General features: G+C 51.1%; 1 protein-coding gene across 1 annotated transcript in view; it reads right to left on the bottom strand.

Moving 5' to 3' along the window:
- Nucleotides 1-3: 3 nt before the first annotated feature.
- LOC103776159 (GDNF-inducible zinc finger protein 1-like) overlaps nt 4-352 on the bottom strand; it is a gene marked incomplete at its 3' end in the record, with an annotated part of 4,455 nt that continues 4,106 nt past the window's right edge. The window contains 1 exon segment of the mRNA XM_008943653.1: nt 4-72. Within this exon segment, the coding sequence (XP_008941901.1) occupies nt 4-72 (69 nt within the window).

Consider the following 352-nt stretch of genomic DNA (forward strand, 5'->3'; position numbering starts at 1 on the left):
GGTGGTGCCGCTGCAGCGCGTTCAGCTGAGTGAACTGCTTCCCACACTGGTCGCAGCAGTAAGGACGCTCGCCTGGGAGGGGGAGAGAGGGGGATCCATCAACCCCTCCACGGTCCCCAAAATCCCCGCACCACCCAGCTCACCCTGGGGGTTTGGGGTTGTTTTTATCATCAGCGAGTCAAATCCTGGCTCCAAATTGGTGTCGTTGTAGTCCTGGCCCCAAATTTGGGTTGTTCTGTTTAGAATCGTAGAATTCTTTAGGTTGGAAGAGACTTTTAAGATCATCAAGGTCATTTATAAGATACGTTGCTGGTAGGAATTAAAGGGTTGTGAAATTACAGCTAAGCCCCAT

This window comes from Merops nubicus, unplaced genomic scaffold, assembly GCF_000691845.1.
Source record: "Merops nubicus isolate BGI_N331 unplaced genomic scaffold, ASM69184v1 scaffold38517, whole genome shotgun sequence".
NCBI classification, from domain to species: domain Eukaryota; kingdom Metazoa; phylum Chordata; class Aves; order Coraciiformes; family Meropidae; genus Merops; species Merops nubicus.